This window comes from Oryza sativa, chromosome 1 (assembly GCF_034140825.1).
Source record: "Oryza sativa Japonica Group chromosome 1, ASM3414082v1".
NCBI classification, from domain to species: Eukaryota; Viridiplantae; Streptophyta; class Magnoliopsida; order Poales; family Poaceae; genus Oryza; species Oryza sativa.
In genome coordinates, this window is record NC_089035.1 from 1,944,060 (window position 1) to 1,961,497 (window position 17,438).

The 17,438-nt window shown below is 43.7% G+C and overlaps 4 protein-coding genes across 4 annotated transcripts; 2 read left to right on the forward strand and 2 right to left on the reverse strand.

Annotated features, from left to right (window-relative positions):
• Positions 1-4,602: 4,602 nt before the first annotated feature.
• On the forward strand, positions 4,603-5,518 carry LOC4325695 (17.9 kDa heat shock protein 2-like). Its single transcript, NM_001401475.1, has one exon. It carries the CDS (start codon positions 4,740-4,742, stop codon positions 5,238-5,240), a length of 501 nt encoding a protein of 166 aa, NP_001388404.1. The 5' UTR covers positions 4,603-4,739; the 3' UTR covers positions 5,241-5,518.
• Positions 5,519-7,849: 2,331 nt separating this feature from the next.
• LOC4325696 (16.9 kDa class I heat shock protein 3-like) lies at positions 7,850-8,626 on the reverse strand. Its single transcript, NM_001401476.1, has one exon. It carries the CDS (start codon positions 8,511-8,513, stop codon positions 8,064-8,066), a length of 450 nt encoding a protein of 149 aa, NP_001388405.1. The 5' UTR covers positions 8,514-8,626; the 3' UTR covers positions 7,850-8,063.
• A 3,729-nt stretch (positions 8,627-12,355) lies between these two features.
• LOC4325697 (16.9 kDa class I heat shock protein 1-like) lies at positions 12,356-13,178 on the reverse strand. Its single transcript, NM_001401477.1, has one exon. The coding sequence runs from the start codon at positions 13,046-13,048 to the stop codon at positions 12,596-12,598; it is 453 nt and encodes a 150-aa protein (NP_001388406.1). The 5' UTR covers positions 13,049-13,178; the 3' UTR covers positions 12,356-12,595.
• A 2,343-nt stretch (positions 13,179-15,521) lies between these two features.
• LOC4325698 (16.9 kDa class I heat shock protein 2-like) lies at positions 15,522-16,276 on the forward strand. The gene has a single exon (NM_001401478.1). The coding sequence runs from the start codon at positions 15,639-15,641 to the stop codon at positions 16,089-16,091; it is 453 nt and encodes a 150-aa protein (NP_001388407.1). The 5' UTR covers positions 15,522-15,638; the 3' UTR covers positions 16,092-16,276.
• Positions 16,277-17,438: the final 1,162 nt, after the last annotated feature.

A 17,438-nucleotide genomic window follows, 5' to 3' on the forward strand; every position in this document is an offset into this window, starting at 1 on the left:
TTTTGTAAGTTGAGAGATGTCATATATCTGGTTTTGCGGTTAGGGGGACGATTTTGTAACTCGATGACAAGTTGAGAGACCTTCGTTGAACTTTTTTCGTAACGGAATTGTCAGTAACGTGCTAGGTCGAAACCTCTCCTCCGGTAATAGCCCAAATATAGAGAAAACACCAACTAATTAGGTTTTAAGGTTAGGGTGGGTTTGGGAGGTGCTTAGGGGAAGACAGGGTTTCCCCGAACTTAATTAGAGGGATGGTTGGAGTGACGGTGGCCCATCGACAGGCAATGAAAAGGCAACGACGACAGCACCACTTGAACCATGGGCGAGGAGAGCCAGTTGGTAGGCGGGGGTCAAGTAGTTGACTAGTTAAAAGGAGAAGGAAGATGTCAACATATCCGACGACGTATGTTGTTGGAGCCGAGAAAGGCAAGACGGGGCTAGGAATGTCGCGGCTAGGGTAGGGTGGAGGAGGAAGGGAGGGGTGTAAGGAAGCTTCGGCAATGGTAGATCAGGTGAGGGATCGGGAGAAGGAAAGAGGGCTTGTGGCAGTGGCGGCGGGAGCGGGAGTGTAAGAAAGAAGTGAATGATATATCGCACAAAACTTAACTCGATCTTTGCCATTCAACATTTTATTCACTTTTTTTAAGACAATTGAGAAAAAGGTAATGAACATAAACAATGGTAAATAAGATTTGAGCCGAGTTTGAATCAGCCTTTTTGTTTGGCATTTCGAACTACTGAATGATGTTTTTTTTTTAAAAAAAAGTTATATGTAGAAATTTCTTTTTATAAATCAAATATTTTTTTCAAGTTTATTATGGTTAGCACTTAGTAATTATTAATGTGCTATTCCCTTATTGTGTGGTGCGAAAAAGCCCCGCCAGTCAGCCTTGTTTAATGAAGCCTCGGTTCTAAAAGATACTAAATCTATGTACTTTGAATCATCGTCAAATGAAACGTACGAACGAGTACTTAAAAAGGTGGTCGACCAATTGCTAAAAGCAAGTTCACAAACGAAAATTATGACCTTAACATCAGGTACGGCCGTATCCGCGTATATGGCCACTTTTAACGTCTGGTACGGCCGTTTTATTTCCTCGCACTGAACCGGTCCGGTGTTTCAAGTTTCAACACCACCCTGTCGATCTACAGTATACTGTAAGTGTGAAGATATTAACGACTTTCGATAAAATTTATGGTTAAACAACTTTTAATAAAACTTATAGACTGTGTTTAGTTCACACTAAAGTTTAAAAGTTTGGTTGAAATTGAAACGATGTGACTAAGTTGTGTGTATGAAAGGTTTAATGTGATAGAAAGTTGAAAGTTTGGAAAAAAGACTTTAGAACTAAACATGACCATAGTTAGACCCTGTGTAGATAGGACTAAAACTTTTAAGTTCCTATCACATCGAATGTTTGGACACTAATTATAAATATTAAAAGTAGACTATTAAAAAAACCCATCCATAATCTTGAACTAATTCACGAGACGAATCTATCGAACCTAATTAATCCATGATTAACCTATGTGATGCTACAGTAAACATTCTCTAATTATGGATTAATTAGGCTTAAAAAATTGTCTCGCAAATTATCTTTCATTTATGTAATTAGTTTTGTAAGTAGTTTATATTTAATACTCTAAATTAGTGTGTAAATACAGAGACTAAAGTTAATTCCCTGATCCAACCAACACCTTAAACTGTTTGTTCATAACTATAATCCGAGTACAATGCTGACTGTAGACACATGGAACGAACCAAATTTCTGAATCATCCGTCACTGACTGCTGCGTGCCACCTTCTCACTGGGTGGAGCCACCATCCACCGGTTTACTTTCACCATGCTAGCCTGATGCCCCCTAGTGCCCCGCCGCTCCACAAGTCAAACCGAAACGCCAACGCGTCTGTTCGCCGTACTGCGCGCCGACGACGTTCTCCCCTCGGTATGTTGATGGATCAAAGCACCAATGCCACGTTCGTTAGTTGCGGCCCAGTGTCGACGAAGATCGTCTATCAGCCATGCAGATGGCATCTGTTGCCGCGCGCAATTGTCATCGCAAATGGCTGTCAATCAAATCTATCAACTGACCACTCGTCGTCTTTTCTTTTTTTTTCTTTTTTTCCGTTCTGAAACTTTCACATTTTCGTGCAATGAGGTAATAAGATTGATGCTTTGTCCGGACCGTGAGGCGTCGAGGTTCAATTTTCTACTGATGATTTCCACGACTAGTATGCCGGCGCCGAAGCTAGAGTGCTAGACATCATTACACCAACCTTTTTTTTTCTCTGATCTGGTACTCACTTGTGGTGCAAAATCTGATAATTTTAGCATTGAAGTTGACATCTAGGAGAGGATATTTTGTGGATTTAAAGGTAAAGAGAGGCTCTTGGCTACTTGAGTGCTAATTATCCTGTGTCATGTTCCGCTGTTCGCTACTTCCAGAAGGAGCAGCACTATTGTCACGATAATATATCCACTTGCCCAAGAGCCTACCAAGCAGCCTCGCCAGATTGATATGCTTCCAATTGTCTGAAGTCTGAATCTTGGCCAAACAATCTTTTTCAATCGTTTTACCGCAACTCTTTCCAACCAAAGTTACAGTCACCGTATTCAATAGAGTTGTTTTCTCCGGGCAAAGCTTCTGAATTATGTCATGACTACATCATTAAGCGATGGCAAGTGATGTGACGAATTTCTTGGATAAGGCTCCATAAACCTACATCTCATCTCTTAAGTGCTAAGAAACCAACATAAAGCGCAATGAAATGGATTGACATGTGGTGGTGATAATTATTCCTTCGCGTGGCTGCCAAGTGACTTGTATGAACTAATCCGGTTTTTGCTAAGCACTGCAAAGAAGTCGAATATGGAAGTACGTTTCCTACTATCAAACTTAAATTCAGGATGTCACATTTGATCTGTCTGGCTAATGGCCACCAAGCATTCCTGAGGGCAAACCCCAACCAGAGGACTGAAAGCAAAGTCTTCACCTGCAAAACTCTAGAGTGCATTAATTAAGGAAGAAATTGAGGTCTCGACGTGCTGTCGATCGGTACCCGTCAGTGAGGAATGGTCTATTCTGCACATATTTTCATCGGAGTTTTTTTCGTGGCCCAAAACGTTTCCCCGGCACGGGGAATCTGTGATCTTTGTACCGACTTTTGTGTCCATTACAAACTTTGGTGAATCAGGGACGTACTAAACGTACGTGCCATCTGATCAAAGAATGGACAATTCGGACCGGGCACGGTGGAAAAACATGGCTGTCTGAAACCTACCGTTTTGGCTGAATTATTGGCTCTGTCTCCCTGTTTCTTTCTTGGACTCTCTAGGGCCTTCTACTACGGCTTTGTTTAGTTCAAGCTAAAGTTTAAAATTTGGTTGATATTGAAGACGATGTGACCGAAAAGTTATATGTGTATGACAGGTTGATGTGATGAAAAAAAAAGCAAAGTTTGGATCTAAACACAAACTACTACTCAGCTGCTTCCTGAGAGGGCCAGGAAGGTTCATGAATGAAAAACACATGCTACTTGCCTTACTTGCAGCTTGGACCAGCGTCGTCTTCTTTCTTCTACGAAGTATTCTCTTCTGAAAATTGTTGTTTGATTCGCATCATCTGAGTGTACTGAGTCCCTCCGATTCACCGAACAAGTCGCAATTTGCACATATCAGTCAAAACTTTGCAGCTGAACATATATTTTGCAGCGGTTTAGTACGTAACCGCAAGAGCAAGCTACTGAAACGGGGAGTTTGAAAACGATAAAGCAAGCAAGTGACGCAGATGATTACAAGACATTTACTGCTTTTCTGCCTAACACAAAATTGATGATGCACCTACCGGTCCGGTAACAATACTTTTCTGAAATGAAAGCTCCGGTAATACTACTACTCAAACAAGATAAGCTCAGAGACCAATAGCCCTAGAAATCTTCTGCAATAGTAACAAGGGAGATGTGATTGACGACGCAGGATTCAGACGCGCACGTGGTGACCGGAGCTTGCACAAGACGCCGGAGAGAAAGTGTGAACGAATTCGACATCACCCCCATCAAAACCCTTAACTGACGGAGAGCGACGCCGCAACACCACATCCATCACTTGCCTGCAGATTTGCATCTCATACTGTCCGGGGACACGAGGGGGGCACACCTATCAAATGTAGGGTAGTACTACCTTGCAGCTGAGCTACAGTACAGCGGAGATCGATATATCGCGACGTGTACGGCCACGTCACGACCGATCGATTCATCGAGAGGGCTAGATGACGCAGAAATGTGAACAAAAAACTTAATTAAACGTCGTCTTCGCGAGGGTCCAAAAGGCAGTATTTAGGTGCCGTACAGTGACTGCACGACTGTGGGGGCCTCGCTGTTTCGATCGTTTCACACGCTGGAGAAGAAGAAGGAATGGCGCCGATCGCCGCCGTCGATCGGTGGGAGGAAGGTGAAGCCGTGCCCGAGCTTTCGTCGTCTCTCGTTGGAAAGCTACTGTTTTGACCCGTTCACACCACTACGCTTCCAGCTATAGGCAGTATGTACGGTGCCACGCACGGCTCTCGTCCTTTATATAAACCAACTACCTCGCCATTGCCACCACCAGCAGCAGCTCGCCATCCAAGCATCAAAGCTTCTAAACTGAAGCTTAATCTATATATAAGGAGAGTTCATTTTGATTTTGGTGAGGAAGAAGTAGTAGAAGTGAATTAGTGATATCGATCAGAGTGTGAAGAAGATGTCTCTGGTGAAGCTGTTTGATACGTTGGCGTTCGACGCCTGGAACCCGTTCAGCATCTTTGGGACGACGGTGGCGGCGGACGCGTGGCTGGCGAGCGACACGTCGGCGTTCGCCAACACGTACATCGAGAGCCGGGAGACGGCGGAGGCGTACGTGTTCCGGGCGGACCTGCCGGCGGGGGTGAAGAAGGAGGAGGTGCGGGTGGAGGTGGACGAGGGGAACGTGCTGGTGATCACCGGCGAGCGCAGCGTCCGGCGGGAGGAGAAGGGCCAGCGGTCGCACCACATCGAGCGCAGCTGCGCCACCTTCTTCGGCAGGTTCCACCTCCCCGACGACGCCGTCGTCGACCTCGTCAGGGCGTCCATGGACGGCGGCATGCTCACCGTCACCGTGCCCAAGGTGGTCACTGACAAGCAGCCCGCCATCGCCGCCGCCGCACCCGTCCCCGCCGTCGTCGCACCCGCTGTCGAGGCGAAGGCAATCGAAGCCAGCCCGTAGTGATGCGATGAACACACACACACACACACAGACAGTCAGTCAATCCAACGATCCGTATGTATACGTTGTCGTCGATGATAAGTTCAAAGTGCTTGCGAGTAAGGTGCTTGCTGTACTTTTGGTTTAATTACCTTTGGTGTGAAATGCTTTCTCGATGTAAGACAAGAAAGCTAGTAGCAAAATCATACTATTTGCTTGATGCAATACATGTTCCATCTTAGTTCCCTTACGTATTTTGTGTGTTCCCATATGAACATTATCAATCATTCTTTTTTTTTTTTCTGAACGCGTAAAAAAATTACACGTCAACATATTAAAAGAAAAGAGTATACAGCACAATCAATCACACTGGTTTATATCAGGGAAAAAGAGAAAAAGCAAAAGAAGAAGCTTCAGCTTCTTCTTATCAATCAGGCTGCGTGGTGATCGATCAGTAGTCCCAGGTCCCCATTCTTTTCGTCTTACACGGTATTATTTTTTCAGAAAGTTTTTTAAATGAACTTTCTATACTCGAATATTTGGGAAATTTTCATGTGCCTTCGATAATATTCTAAGCTCAGTTTGATCCACGTCGGCTGTAAAGACTAAAGGAACGTGCCCGTGGGCCGTGGCTGAATAACAGTCCATGTTAGGCTGTTACTACGACCACTAATCTACTGGGGGTCAGCAATTCGGAACAGATACATCACGATTCACGAGCCCCCCAAAAAAATCTGAAGCTGCACCAGACAGACTGTTTGATGAAAAGCACTAGAGGTAGTTGGGTCGGGTCCCGTGAGGACTTGAGGTTGATGAATGGCCTCGCAACAAGTAGCACGACAATTGACAGGCTAAGGTCTGGAATTAATGGGTGAGGTAGCGACGCACAGTTGCAGACAGCAGACCATTTACACCACCAACTAGGAAGAGAGAAGCACGGATTGCCGGGGTAGCCAGCGTTGCTCCCACGAAATCTATCTATCGCACGAAACGGATTCCAGTGGCGGCAGAGACGTTTTGCCGATCGTGGGGTCAATCAATCAATCCGAACAAGTTGGGAACGAGTTGAAACACACAAGATGGGAAGAGGAGAGAGAGCCATAGAGGGGATCGTGGGTTGACCGACTGGATGCCGGCGTACTCTCCGTGGTGGCGCACCAACTTTTTGCACGCCTTGCCGGCTGTGCTCTGGCTGCAGGCGCACGGGGAGGGGGACTCGTCATCTGGCACGTCGGGGAATCATTTGGGCTGAAACTTTGATGGGCTGAATTTTGGGCCTTATTCTGGCGTAGTATTGGGTTGGGATCGCTTCGCTTAAGGATGGTTACGTTATAACCGGGCTGAAGATTTTTCGAAATTGCTAATCGGCGCAGTTGCGCTAGATAAATAACTAGCGCGCGTTTCCGTTTTGGCCCATCATTAGCCAGGCCTAAGGCCCAACCACACTTTTGACTTTTTTGTTTTTCTTCCTGAAAGCACCGACGCATGCATGTGCTAGTATAGATAGGAATTACCGCGAAGGGGCAGTTGGGCAAGTGAGACAAATCAATCTACAGCTTAATTAACGCTATAATTCTTCATTATTAGTTCTAATTTTTATTAGGTGCCGTGATTAACATGAGCACTCATATCTGAAAACTTTCAACCCATTTTTTAAAACTTTCAACTCGTTCTATCAAAAAAAAAACTTTCAACTCAAATTTGAAAATTTCAACTCTAAATTTTGAAAATTTCAACCTAAATTTTGAAACTTTCAACTCAAATTTTCGAAAACTTTCAATTAAAAATTCAAAACTTTCATCTAAAATTTTAAAACTTTCAACTCAAATTTTAAAAACTTTCAAATCAATTATTTGAAACTTTCAACATAAATTTGAAAACTTTCAATTCAAATTTTCAAAAACTTTCAACTAAAAATTAAAAACTTTCATCCGAATTTTCAAAACTTTCAAATCCAAAATTGAAAACTTTCAACTCCAATTTTTTTTTAAAAAAATCAATTCCTATTCTAGAACTTTCAAGTCCAAAATTCAAAACTTTTAGTTTCAAATTTCAAAAGTTTCAACTCCGAATCTAAAATTTAAATCTTCATGTTAGCTAGTACTGTATTTATTAGAGTTAATCATGCGATTAACTCTAATCACATTATTAGTATCAGTAGGAGGGGAGCACTTACATGGGTTGAACGTAGCAAAAGGGAAACAACTCCTAGTCAGCTCCACGCGCTCGCGACTTGATCTTCTGGCGCAAGCGCGCGCTAGGAGCCCCCAAGATTTTTTGCTGGGCCGATGATTTGGAAAACAAACAGGATGACGTACGGAGCACACACACGTCTAAAAAATTTAGCATTGTCAAACTTTGGGTTTATTTTGGCGATAAACCAAGCATACCCCATAATGAAACGGAAGTGAGGGCATATTCACTTTGATGCCATTTTTAACCTTATCAAATTTTGGTAAAGTTGCCAAAAAATATAGCTATATTTAGTTTGCTGCCAAATTTTAGTAACTATATAAAAATCCTACCAAAATTTTGATAAGTTATCAAAACTAAGGTTTTTTGGTATCAAAGTGAACAGGCCTTAAATAAAACATGCACGTCTCAGCGAAGGGAACGGAAGTGAATGACACTTGTGCAAATCGGCCGGACACTTTATTTACTCATTCATTCAGACGCCATGGGACAATTCCAAGGACCGAACCAATGTTGTGCTCCGGTCTAACCAGAATACATTACATTGGCGGAGGCCACGACACAACTGCCACACAGACACGAGACTCGCCACACATGGACCTGACACGACCGGACTCGAGCACAGCACGACGTATATAGCTTCTCTCCTTCTCAGCCAGAGATCTCAATGGCCTTCACCTCGGGCTTCTTGACCTCAGCCTTGGGCACGGTGACGGTGAGCACGCCGTTCTCCATGCTGGCCTTCACCTGGTCCACCTTGGCGTTCTCCGGCAGCCTGAACCGCCGCATGAACTGCCCGCTGCTGCGCTCCACGCGGTGCCACTTGTCGTTCTTGTCCTCCTTCTCCTTGCTGCGCTGCCCGCTGATCACCAGCACGTTGCCCTCCTCCACCTCCACCTTCACCTCCTCCTTCTTGACGCCGGGGAGGTCGGCCTTGAAGACGTGCGACTCCGGCGTCTCCTTCCAGTCGACGCGGGCGTTGGCGAAAGCGGCGGTGTCGCGGTCGGAGGTCGCCGGGACGAGGGAGCGGAAGACGCCGTCGAAGGGGTCCCAGAAGTCAGCGAAGGGGTCGAACACGTTGCTGCGCCTCACGAGCGACATTGTTGGTTTGTCGTGGATCGCTAGCTGCTTAGGTTTCTTTGTATGAAGTGGATTGGAGGAAGTTTGGAACGAGTGTTTGTTTGGAGCTCGATCAAATGCTTCAGTCTTGGCTCGATGGATGGAGGTTGGGGAATGAGGCAGGATATTTATAGGTTCACAACTAATCTGTCCTGAAATCTCTGGACTTCTCTGGTTCTTGCTCGTTTCGCTTTACAGCACACTCGATCTGCTTCGCTTCCGTCGCTCCAGTACTCCATCAGCCTCTACAAAGCGGGGCTCACCTTAATTTGCTCTAGAGTATTCATTTTTCCCCCACATATCTTGCTTCTTTGATGTAGGTTACTTTGATTGCGATCAAATCTTATCGTGTACTCCCTCAGTCTCAAAACAAAAGCAGCCATGAATTTCAGTGTTCAACTTTAATCGTCCATCTTATTTGAATTTTTTTTTATGATTAGTATTTATACTGTTATTAGATTATAAAACATGAATAGTACTTTATGCGTGACTTTTGTTTTTTAGTTTTTTAAAAAATATTTTAAATAAGACGAACGATTAAATTTGTACACGGAAACTCATTGTTGCATTTATTCTGTGATGGAGGGGATAGCGAGTATGGAATGATTGATTGAGAACGAGAAACTACGAGAACCAATTGCCCGCTAGTGTGGGCCCCAGGCAGATGGGCAGTACTGATCCTGAACCGTTTGGAAATATGTCGTGAAACTATGGAGTCCTTTTGGCATACCAAATTACACCAGTTTTGAAGTATTACTTCACTGTACATCGTAGAGTGAGTACTAGATCATTCCAGTGGGTTTCGGGAATGCTTCAATTCACTGCTTTCACTGGGAGCAGTGAGTCTCTTGCGAAACATATTTTTAACGGCAACTTGTGAAAGAAAAACACATTTGAGTTTGAATTCACAACCACGTTATTTTACAATGCAGGTCATGCCCATGACTGAAAGGTAAAAATCACTGCCAAAGCATTGCTTCGTTGGTAAGTTTTTTTTAGTGAATTACACTTTTTGGGTCACGTCTATTGCACTTTGGATCACCCCGATTTTTTTCTCTACCCATGTTCATCCTATACCGCGGCAAAGACATAGGTGGATGATTTCGCCAGCGTGTCAGAGTTGACATCCTCCAGGTCGTTTACATGTTAAAGAAGAGGTTTTGGGTGGTTCAAAGTACAACGGACGTAAATTTAGCTAGTCCAAAGTGATAAGACTGAACTAGTGATGATCCAATATAAAACTACAACAGTAACAGGTGGTCCAAAGTGTAATTCACTCTAAATTTTATATGTACTACCTTTCTTATTAGGGTTGTTTTTGGTTTGGTGCCATGAATTATATTGGTAGGGCCAATGTAATTGATGCATTTTTCTTCCTTTTCCTAACTTCTATTTTTTTTTTGAAACACAATACAATGCAGACGTCTACAACACGTACACACTGACCCGTATGAACATACACGCGAACACCCTACTCTATGAGCACCTTCAAAAGACTGGCCCTACATAAAGTCACCGTAGACATTTACGGGTATATCGTCTACCACTGAAAGAATAATTAGCCATAAATGTGAGCACCCGTATCAAATCTAGAATTTGAACTCGAGTTCCATCACAAGAAACCTAACCTAACCTGTTATGCTACGCTTATTTCACATCTCTTATAAATTTACAAAAATTGGTTGCTAAATATTCATGCATTGGTCAGAAGTGATAAAGGCCATATTTTTTTTATCCAACAATGTTTATACCGATACTAAAATTTGAATTTGAGGTTATATCGCTGTAGTTCTTTTTTCTAACATCGATATTTAAGTCATGAAGAACATATATGTATATAACGATACTAAAATTTGAATTTGAGGTTTTATCATTGTAGTTCTGTTCTAACATCGATATTTAAGTCATGAAGAACATATACATAGTTTAACCATAAATTATTTAATCGCTAATATATCGTTTGATGAATTATAAGTAAATGTAAACGGGTAAACATTTACCGCGTATCTACTAAACGTTTTTTTAAAAGGAGGGCAAAAGCTTTGCCTCGTATATTGATAGAGATGGAGAAAATACAGGGCGATAGAATTATGTACAGGGCTAGTCTAAAAAAGAACTAAGCCCGCAAAAGGTGATGGTTAAGTGATATCTCCCAAGATTCCGAACTCTTGAAGCTTATAGGCTCCTGCTTTGACCCATGCCCGACCTTCCTCTTTTATCTTGGCGAGGATGGATGCCAGTGGCGATGCAGAGTTTCGAAAAATTCTTGCATTTCGCTCACACCATATTTCCCAGGAGACCAAGATCACCAGAGTACGCAGGGGAATGCGGGGGTTGTTGAGAGAATCTACCACAAGGTTCCACCATTGTTCTACCGAGTCGCAATCGCTCCATTTGATCATTTGGAGGTTGGTTTGAGTCCACCTTTGTATTTCTGTCCAGACCCGCTTTGTAACTCTACAGTGTGCCAGCAGGTGGACTGCTGACTCGTCAATTATGCAGCACAACGGGCAAATCTTCTGGTTTTGCCATCCTCTTTTCTCAAGTCTGTCAACTGTCCAGAGCCTATTTTGGGTGGCGAGCCAGGAGAAGAATTTGCATTTTGGAGGGGCCCACGCTTTCCAGATAGTTTGATTGAAGGCAGACCTCGTGGCCCCCAGGAATTGGAGCCTGTAGGCAGACTTTGCTGAGTATTGACCATTGGCTGTCAAATCCCAGTGGATGCTATCTTGGTCTTCAGTCAGGGGGTTCATTCTTCTGATCATAGTCCATAGGCGGACGGACTGCTGAACGTGATCCGCCTCAGTGATGCGGAGGATGTCGATGTCTCTGACCCAGTTGCTTTCCTGCAGGGCATCATGGACATATCTGTTCTTTCGTTTTGAGGCCACATAGATGTCTGGGTGATTTTCTAAGGAGTTTGGTTCTCTAGCCACTTGGAGTCCCAAAAGCGAGCAGTTCTACCGTTGCCGATTGTTATGGTTGTTGCGGCCGAAAAAAGCTCCCTATCTTCCTGACTGCACGGAACCGCCGTTCCCACCCAAGGCTTCTCTGGGGCCGTCCATTCATACCATAGCCACCTAAGCCGCAAGGCGGAGGCGAAGCGCTGAAGGTCCATTATTCCTAGTCCTCCCAGGTCTTTGGGCCTGCAGACTCTTTTCCAGTTGACCTTGTATTTCCCCCTAGAAATGTTTTCCCCTCCTGCCCAGAGAAATTTCCTTCTTATTTTATCAATGTCCTCTAAGGTTCCATCCGGAAGCTTCAGGGAGGTTAAGTGGTAAATGGGCTGCGCTGTGAGAACTGTTTTGGTTAAACAGATCCTTGCGGCCGCTGACATCATTTTCCCTTGCCAGGGGGCCAGGCACGATTGACACTTGTCTAGCAGCGGTTGGAGATGGACTTTCTTCAGCCTTCCTACCACCAGTGGTAGTCCGAGATATTTCATGGGGAAATTTGTTAGCCCTGCCAAGAAGATGCTCGTGATGGTGCTGAGATCGATGGTGCTGCATCGGATTGGGATCTACTAAACGTTTCAAAATGTACTAAACGATAAGGTGTCAAAACTGATCTCTTAAAAGTTTTATGGTTGAAGTTGCATTCTAGGTATAATATGATGTTGTTTTTTGTAACTTAAACCTTATATAAATCGTGAGTTTTATTAAATTTACTTAAAAATATAGTGACCTGAAACTTATCGACTCTTATCACATTCCATTTCTTCGGCTGAAGTTTCAAATCAGACCACCGCACACCTAGGAGTATAACTGTTGTCAAAAGCTAGTATAACACAGTATATATAACATCGGAATTCAAAAACGTTTGCATGATGTTTGCAACCTGAAAAGCTCTTTATTTATTCCTCAACGAGCAAGAACTAAGAAGGCGATTACACAAGTACTCACAAAGGAATACATGAAACCGGCCGACTCAGCCACTCGGACTCCCAACGGGTACGACACACCAGCAGCAGACCATACTTGCACGACCAAACAAACACACACTGAAATACTGAATTACTGACACCAAACATGACTTCTTCCCTCACCGATCACATCTTCAGGAGCTTAACCGGAGATCTCAATGGCCTTCACCTCAGGCTTCTTGACCTCGGCCTTGGGCACGGTGACAGTGAGCACGCCGTTCTCCAGTCCGGCCTTCACCTGGTCCACCTTGGCGTTCTCCGGCAGCCTGAACCGCCGCATGAACTGCCCGCTGCTGCGCTCCACGCGGTGCCACTTGTCGTTCTTGTCCTCCTTCTCCTTGCTGCGCTGGCCGCTGATCACCAGCACGTTGCCTTCCTCCACCTCCACCTTCACCTCCTCCTTCTTGACGCCGGGGAGGTCGGCCTTGAAGACGTGCGACTCCGGCGTCTCCTTCCAGTCGATGCGGGCGTTGGCGAAGGCGGCGGTGTCGTTGTCGGAGGTGGCCGGGACGACGGAGCGGAACACGCTGTCGAAGGGGTCCCAGAGGTCGAGGGAGAATGGGTCGAACACGTTGCTGCGCCTCACCAGCGACATGGTTGCTCTATCTTTCGCTTTCTGATGCGAAGTTGTGGGCTACTGAAATGGAACGGAAGAAGCGATTGCAAAGAGGGCGATTTGGGAGTTTGGGACGTATGCAAGTCTTGTTTGTTGTGTGTTCCTCGGTGGGTTTCAGCACAAGAGCGGTGCACATATTTATAGGATTTGTCCGGGAGCTGCGCAATGGACGTTCTTGAGGCGTCTCGAGTCATCTACTTTTGTTTCGGTGCTCCTGATTTGATCTGCTCCCTTCTAGAAAAGGCTTTGCTTCCCAGTCCAGACTAGTCTCCACACTCCCAAGTGCTGGTCTGGATGAAATCAATGATTGCCTACTTAGATTTGATGTGTACTGTATTAAACTGGAGTATTTAGAAAGACCAGCCGGATTTAATTTTTGTTCCAGATTTGTCCAGTGTTAATCACATATACTTAATCAGGTAGCTGCAAGACGAGATGCTTCTGCACAACGACGAATGATTAATCAGCGACCCACTGCTTGCCAACCTATTTTTTTTTAAACACTTGCCAACCTATTCATTCAGCATGATAAATACGGACGTTTAAAGGATTTTGTATCACACCCCGTTACTACAAGCCTATAACACATTTGCAAACAGCATATTTGCCAAAAAAGAATAATTTATTAATAAAACTTGTATATACGTGTTTTTAGTGATCTTAAAGCAAAGACTGAAAAATGAATTTTGATCAAAACCCCCAAAATCAACTTCAAATTTAAAGTTGAAATTTTAAATTTTGATTGATAAATATAAGTATAAGTAAAAAGATAAGTAAACAGATATTCAACCGTGAATCGCGTAATAAGTTACTCCGTAGTATAAAATTTATTCCTCAAAAGAAAGGATAAAATTATGGCTCTGGCATAAAACAATTAGAGCAAGTTTAATAGTATAGCCCACTACTAACTTAAAATCATCTATAGCCAATGTAATAGTCAATTCATACAATAGTTGCTTACTGTACTATTAATACCTGGTCCCACCTATCATACATACATTACGTATTGAAGTCCGTGCTGCAGCTGACTACAGATCTGTAGCCCGCTGCTCTTCTCTATCTTTTTTTATCTCTTTAAAATATGTTTATAGCTGACTTAAGCTTGCTATTATACCTGCTCTTAAGGGCAAAACCATCTTTTCACCCCATAATAACGTTAGGGGTGGGCAACTGGGCATACATTTGGTTCGGTCTTGGGTCATGATCAAAATTTGAGGATACTAAAAGAAACGCAATCAACAATAAATCTTGTTTTAGGACATATTTCAAAAGTGAACAATCACAACAACAAATTATATATAACACCAAGTAACCAATATAGTGGTTTTAATTTTTTTTTTCAAGCATGATACTTCCTTCGTCTCATACATATATACCATCCCGTACTATTTTTTTTTGGGACGAAAAAATATTTATCTGAGTTTTAGCTAATGTTAATTCGGTTAAGAGACTCATGATTAAATTGACCGTATTAAATTCAGTTAGTAAGAAGGGTTAGAAAACGATAGGCAAATAAACGATAAATAGCAATAGATCAATCACATAAGACATAAGATTTAATGTGGAAAATCCTCTCAAAGCAAGAGAGAAAAAGCCACGGGTGCCAGGCAGCAAATATCTTCACTATAACGGGTTGAGGTTACAACGCCGAACGGCGGCTTACAAGAAGTATATATGAAGGTGAAACACTAAAGTGATAAGGATCCGTCCGAAGCTAGCCTTTATACATGTGGAAATGAATCCTTGAGACGAATTCCTTTTTTAGCATAAATGAATCCTTCAACCTAAACACAATAAAGAAAAATACTTTCGGTGCCAAATAACCTCTTGGGCTAAATCACTATACCAACTAAGTTTGAGCAAAAAGCAATAGAAAACTAGCTTTGTCATCATTTCCGCTTCGTTCCGGCTGAAGCCTCCGACGACGGGCCTCCGCTTCGCTCCGTTGGAAGCTAGACTTTATACGTGTGCAAATGAATTTAGATCACAACTCAACAAGAAAGAGACCGGAAATTTCGGTCTCATTTCTGTTAGTTCGGTTGGTTTTAATTTATTTTGTCCACCCCTAACTAACGTTAAATCGACGAAAACCTACTAAAACAACAAATAAATGATAAAAACAGTTCGAATGAGAGGCATTACAGCCTTACAGGAGAGTGAATTTTACAAGGGTAAATGTCTAGCTCGGTTAACTTTAGAGGATAAATAAATAATTTTCTTAAAAAGGAAAAAAGAGCACATACTAATTAATGAAAATCATAAAACAAGGAGCTCCAGGCTCCAGTAAGCGGGAGACTAGTCTAGAAAAGAGTGGGTCCTGCTGGACAGAGACAAGGGAAATAAGCTGATCTGGAAAGAAAAGAGAACATCAGAGAGTGGAGATCACTCGAGATGCTTCAAGACCAAGTTCTGAAGAACCTATAAATACGCCCACCTTGCATCGCATCTCCGCATTCAAGGCAGAGCTAGTAGTGGTCACATCGCCAATTCACAGTCGAATCAAGCAAACCATCCAAATCACACCCAACTCTTCTTCTTCCCATCCTCCAGAGATCCAAGCAGCTTAGCCATGTCGCTGGTGAGGCGCAGCAACGTGTTCGACCCCTTCTCCCTCGACCTCTGGGACCCCTTCGACAGCGTGTTCCGCTCCGTCGTCCCGGCCACCTCCGACAACGACACCGCCGCCTTCGCCAACGCCCGCATCGACTGGAAGGAGACGCCGGAGTCGCACGTCTTCAAGGCCGACCTCCCCGGCGTCAAGAAGGAGGAGGTGAAGGTGGAGGTGGAGGAAGGCAACGTGCTGGTGATCAGCGGCCAGCGCAGCAAGGAGAAGGAGGACAAGAACGACAAGTGGCACCGCGTGGAGCGCAGCAGCGGGCAGTTCATGCGGCGGTTCCGGCTGCCGGAGAACGCCAAGGTGGACCAGGTGAAGGCCGGCATGGAGAACGGCGTGCTCACCGTCACCGTGCCCAAGGCCGAGGTCAAGAAGCCCGAGGTGAAGGCCATTGAGATCTCTGGCTAAAATGGTGAAAACGGGAGTTTGTCAAGGTCAAGGCGTGTCATGCATGTTCACTCTGAACTGTTTGCGGTGTTTCACTCGGGTTTGATGGTTTTTACTAGTCCTATGAACTGTGTATTCTTTTGTACTCTGTTGTGAGCGCGTTTGCACGAAGCAATAAATAAAAATAAAATCAGCTTGTTTGTATATTGATCATGCATGTGTGCTCATGTCGATCGCCGCAGCCACGCAATGCGTGTGCACAGCTGCACAGGTCGAATAATTAGAGTGTACACGTTGCCGGCGATAACTAGCTAAACTCCAGTGGTGCGGTTATCTTCTCTGCTTGCGGTTTTATTGATCGTTGTTCTAGTGCCCTTGAAGCGGAACTGCTTGCTTGTAAGGAGGGTATTAATATGGCGCTCCAATGGACCTTACTCCCCATTATTGTTGTGGCGGATTGCTTGGTGGCTGTCTCTATGATCAGGATGCAAAGGAGGAGGCGCCAGGGGCGGAGCCAGGATTTTAGATCGATGGAGGATGCAAAGGAGGCGTCAACCAGGGGCAGAGCCAGGATATTAGATCGATGGTGTCACTATCAATGATAACAACTTAAGTAAAATAAAATTAGTGCTAATTGATAAAGTAAAATAGAATTTTCTTTTCAAAAATAATTCGACTTGTATTCATGCCAACTATCTAATTGGTGAAATTAAATTATAAAAGACTAAATTAAAATTGCTAGATATACATGTGCAAGTGAATAATAATATTCTTTCTAGGTTAATAATATTTGCCGTTTTGGATAAGAACATTGTCTCATAAAACAACTCTGACCACTAACTGTGAGTTTTAGGCTATCAAACAACTTTGACCACGAGTCAAATATTGTGAGTTTTGGGCTATCAATAGTTAATTAAGCTGCTAGCTACTGTCTGGCTGTCCATGCTCACATAGGATGGTGTCACAAAGCAAGTTAATTTGGTGTCACTCATTGCAAAGTAAAAGGAATAATGAAGACAAGACACAAGCCATTGGTGTCATGTGACACCAATGGTTGTACACTGGCTCCGCCCCTGGCGTCAGCGTTGGCTCATCTTGTCAGAGACATCGATACTCTGTTGAGAGGAAGAAGGGAGATCATACTGAAGAAAATTCATCGTTCTCAGAATTCTGTCAGTCATGTTTTAGCAAATAAAGCCCGTACTGAATATCTCACTAAGTTCTAGGCTGATGATAGTTGTAATCTTATTTTGCAACTTGTTTGTTCTGATTCTGAGTAATATATCTCCCTTTCCCCGCAAAAAAAAAAAACTAGCTAAACGCTGATGGGTTCGAAAAATAATTCTCCAACTCCCACCGGGTAAAGAA

What these genes read in the sequence shown, in the direction of transcription:
- LOC4325697 (NM_001401477.1), bottom strand. Translation starts at nt 13,048, where the DNA reads ATGTCGCTGGTGAGGCGCAGCAACGTGTTCGACCCATTCTCCCTCGAC.
- LOC4325696 (NM_001401476.1), bottom strand. Translation starts at nt 8,513, where the DNA reads ATGTCGCTCGTGAGGCGCAGCAACGTGTTCGACCCCTTCGCTGACTTC.
- LOC4325698 (NM_001401478.1), top strand. Translation starts at nt 15,639, where the DNA reads ATGTCGCTGGTGAGGCGCAGCAACGTGTTCGACCCCTTCTCCCTCGAC.
- LOC4325695 (NM_001401475.1), top strand. Translation starts at nt 4,740, where the DNA reads ATGTCTCTGGTGAAGCTGTTTGATACGTTGGCGTTCGACGCCTGGAAC.